The 3,599-nt window shown below is 45.1% G+C and overlaps 1 protein-coding gene across 1 annotated transcript in view; it reads left to right on the top strand.

Annotated features, from left to right (window-relative positions):
- Positions 1 to 3,599, top strand: part of Tomm22 (translocase of outer mitochondrial membrane 22 homolog (yeast)) — a 17,402-nt gene continuing 13,803 nt past the window's right edge. The window contains exon 1 of the mRNA XM_013024790.1: positions 1 to 33. Within this exon, the coding sequence (XP_012880244.1) occupies positions 1 to 33 (33 nt within the window). The remainder of the gene's footprint in view (positions 34 to 3,599) is intronic.

Raw genomic sequence — 3,599 nt, 5'->3', positions numbered from 1 at the left:
ATGACTTGTGAGGACAACATCTCAGGCCAGGAAGTGTGCGCAAGAGTGTTCCTTTCTGGCCAATGGCAGCCAACTGGACTCATTTCACATTTCAAACATTCCCATAGCTGTCTACAGGACAGTGGTGCTTGAACATACCAATAAACTCCATAACGCCTCCAGCCCATGTGGGTTTCATGACATGAATACTGCTGAAATTTGTAAACAAGGCAAAACCAAAAAGCCATGCTCACCTGCTAAGTGGGGGCTGATCATAAGGCACATGACCCACAGGTTCTGAGAGGAAGAAAGGCTTTTGTTGGTGCAGCCCATTCATTTTTGTTTTGTTTTTGCTGTACCAAGGTTTGAACCCATGGCTTTCTGTTTGCTAGGCAGGTTTTGACCACAGAATGTCACCTCTAGTCCTTTCCTCTGCTGGTGATTTTTCAGTTTACACTTCCTGCCCAGGTATGCATCTGGACCACCATCCTATCTTTTAGCTCTGGCCATAGTGAGAATGACTGCTATGTGCCACTACATCCAGCTGCTTTCATTGAGATAGAGGCTCATGGATATTTTTTCTTTTCTTTTTTGTCGGTTGTGGGGCTTGAACTCTGGGCTTGGGCACTGTCCCTGCACTCGTTAGCTCAAGGTGAGCACTCTACTGCTTGAGACACTGTGCCACTTCTGGTTTTCTAGTGGCTTATTGGTGATAAGAGTCTCATGGACTTTCCTGCTCAGGCAGGCTTTGAACTGTGATCATGAGATCTCAGCCTTCTGAGGAGCTAGGATTATAGGCGTGAGCCACCAGTGCCTGGCTCATGGATATTTTCTAACTAGACTGACCTGGAACAGTAATCAGAGTCTCTCACGTAGCTAGGATGGCAAGTATACACTACTACACCCAGCAATTGGTCAAGAAGGAGTTTCATATGTATTCCAGGGCCAGCCTCAAGCCCACAATCCTTTCTATCTCACCTCCTGTGTAGTTAGGATTACGGGTATTAACAACCCATGCCTGACATGAAGCCCACTCTGTGTGTGTGTGTGTGTGTGTGTGTGTGTGTGTCTCTGTGTGTGTGTGTGTGTGTGTGTGTGTGTGGTGTGTCTGTGTATGTGTCTGTGTGTTGGTATTAGGACTTGAATTCAGGGCCTTTCAATCTTGCTTGGCTTTTTCTGTTGCAGGCTAGCACTCTACCACTTGAGCCACACTTCTAGTTCTGGAATTTTGCTAGTTAATTGGAAATAAGAGTCTCATGGACACTTCTTTTAGAGCTGGCTTTGAACTGTAATCCTCAGATCTCAGCCTCCTGAGCAGCTAGGATTGCATAGGCATGGGCACGAAGCCTGTTTTTTCTTTTCTTTTTTCTAGGTTTGAGACCAGGACTCCAATTCAGTACCTGTAGCTGCTTTCATTCATTGGCTAGTGTTCTACTAACTGAGGCATACCTCCAACCCCTGAAGTCCATTCTTTTCCTTTTTCTTGGTCATGGGACTTGAACTCAGGGCCTGAGGGCTATCCCTGAACTCTTGCACTTAAGGCTATCACACTACCACTTTGAGCCACAGCACCACTTCCAGTTTTCTAGCAGTAAATTAGAGATAAGAGTCTCTGGGAGGGCTGGGTATATGGCCTAGTGCTTGCCTAGCATGCATGAAGCCCTGAATTCTATTCCTTAGTACCACATACACAGAAAAAGCCAGAAGTGGCGCTGTGGCTCAAGTGGTAAAGTAATAGCCTTGAGCAAAAGAAGCGTGGGGACAGTGCCCAGATCCTGAGTTCAAGCCCCAAAGCTGGCAGAGAGAGAGGGGAGGAAGGAGGGAGTGAAGAAGGGAGGGAGAGATTGAGAGTCTCAGAGACTTTCCTTCCTAGGCTGGCTTTGAACTATGATGCTCAGATCTCAGCCCCCTGAGTAGCTAGGAGTACAGGCGTGAGCCACCAGCGCCTGGCTTTCTCACTTATCTGTCACCATATGCTAACCCTCCAGCACAGTCCTGCTTCTGTGAAATCAAAGACTTACGAGCTTCCCTCAAACAGCTCATACATAGAGAGCAAAGGTCAAGCTTACTGGGAAAATTACTCCAGGGTCTCTTTTACTACACTTTCTTTAACCTCTCCTCTAGTTTAGTCTTCTGTTCTACCCACTTCTCCCCAGTCATGCATCCTATGTGTCTGACCCACTGACCTTCCTGATCCTTGACAGTACTAAGCTATTCATGCCTCTGTGCTATTACACCTGCCCTTCCATCTATGGGACTCAGCACAGGTGATTTGTCTTTGAAAAACCGAGAATTATTCTGTGCCATTAGTACCACAATTCTTCTATAAAAGCTCAGAGTTCTATTTCCATCTATTACAGCACTTAAAATATCAAACTGGAATAAGTTGTGTCTCATCTCCTTAGCGAGTAACTCATCAGCAACAGTAAAATAATCACTCAATATTTAATTTTTCTTTTGGATTTCATCACCATACTTTCTAGAATCCAATTCATCTTGGGCTGTCCCACGATATCTGGATCATAGGAAAGTCTAACTCAGGCCCAAGTTAACACAGTTTTCTAGTCTTTAGCCATACAGGGAAAGGGGGAAGAGGTAAAGAGGAAGAGGATTCTCATTTTCTTCCTACCCATTTGCTAGCATGGCTGGAAAACTACATGTTCTCTGAAAAGCCAGGCTTAGCTAGCTGTCAAGAAACTCCCACTTTAGCCTGACTTTATTACTCATGCCTGTGGGAGAATTCAATGGCACGCTTCTTGTGAGAAATGTTTAAAATACACACACAGTTCCCTGCTGGATTTTTCATCCTACCATTTAAGGGTATTCTGAAACATATTCAGTTTTCACTGACATTACTTGGGGAGGAGGAGGAGGGAAAAGAGTGGCTTCATTGAATACATGGTGGCAAGCACTGTGCTATGGGCTGGAGGCAGATGAGTGGGAGAAAAAGGAACTTTGTGCCATTGGGGAGCACACATTCTGACATCTGAGATTTGAATGTCCCCAATTTAAAGCTGACCTGTTCTATTCCATAGAAACCATGCTGACATTGGCGTTAGATGGTCTTGTGTCGTTCTGATGCACAGGATGGCACAGATCTCATTCTGATACCTCCTCCCACAAGTCAACGGGTGTGCTTCTGCTGGGGACAGGACAGTGAAGTAAAGCAGTCTTGACCCTTCTGGCTTACATCTTCTGTGGAAGACTTGTATAATTCAAATCATTAAATAACTATAACTCATAAAAACAGTTAAACTAAATCATCGCAGTGGTCCCTATCCACATGTGACAAGTGAGCCCTTGAATTTTATTAGCATGAAAAAAAGAGTAAACTGTCTTTGTTTGTTATTTATTTATGCTGGTCCTGGGGCTTGAACTCAGGGGCCTGGGTGCCATCCTTGAGGTTTCTTGGCTCAAGGTTAGCTCTCTTCCACTTGAGCCACAGCTCTACTTTTAGCTTTTTGGTGGCTAATTGGAGATGCATCTCATGGAATTTCCTTCCCAGGCTAGCTTTGAAGCTCAGTCCTTAGACCTCAGCCTCCTGATTAGCTAGGATTAAAGGCATAAGCCATTGGTGCCTGGTGTGTGTGTGTGTGTGTGTGTGTGTGTGTGTGTGTGTG

This window comes from Dipodomys ordii, unplaced genomic scaffold, assembly GCF_000151885.1.
Source record: "Dipodomys ordii isolate 6190 unplaced genomic scaffold, Dord_2.0 Scaffold79, whole genome shotgun sequence".
In the NCBI taxonomy this organism is placed as follows: Eukaryota; Metazoa; Chordata; class Mammalia; order Rodentia; family Heteromyidae; genus Dipodomys; species Dipodomys ordii.
The sequence above is the reverse complement of the archived record's forward strand: the minus strand, read 5'-3'. Positions and strand labels throughout refer to the sequence as shown.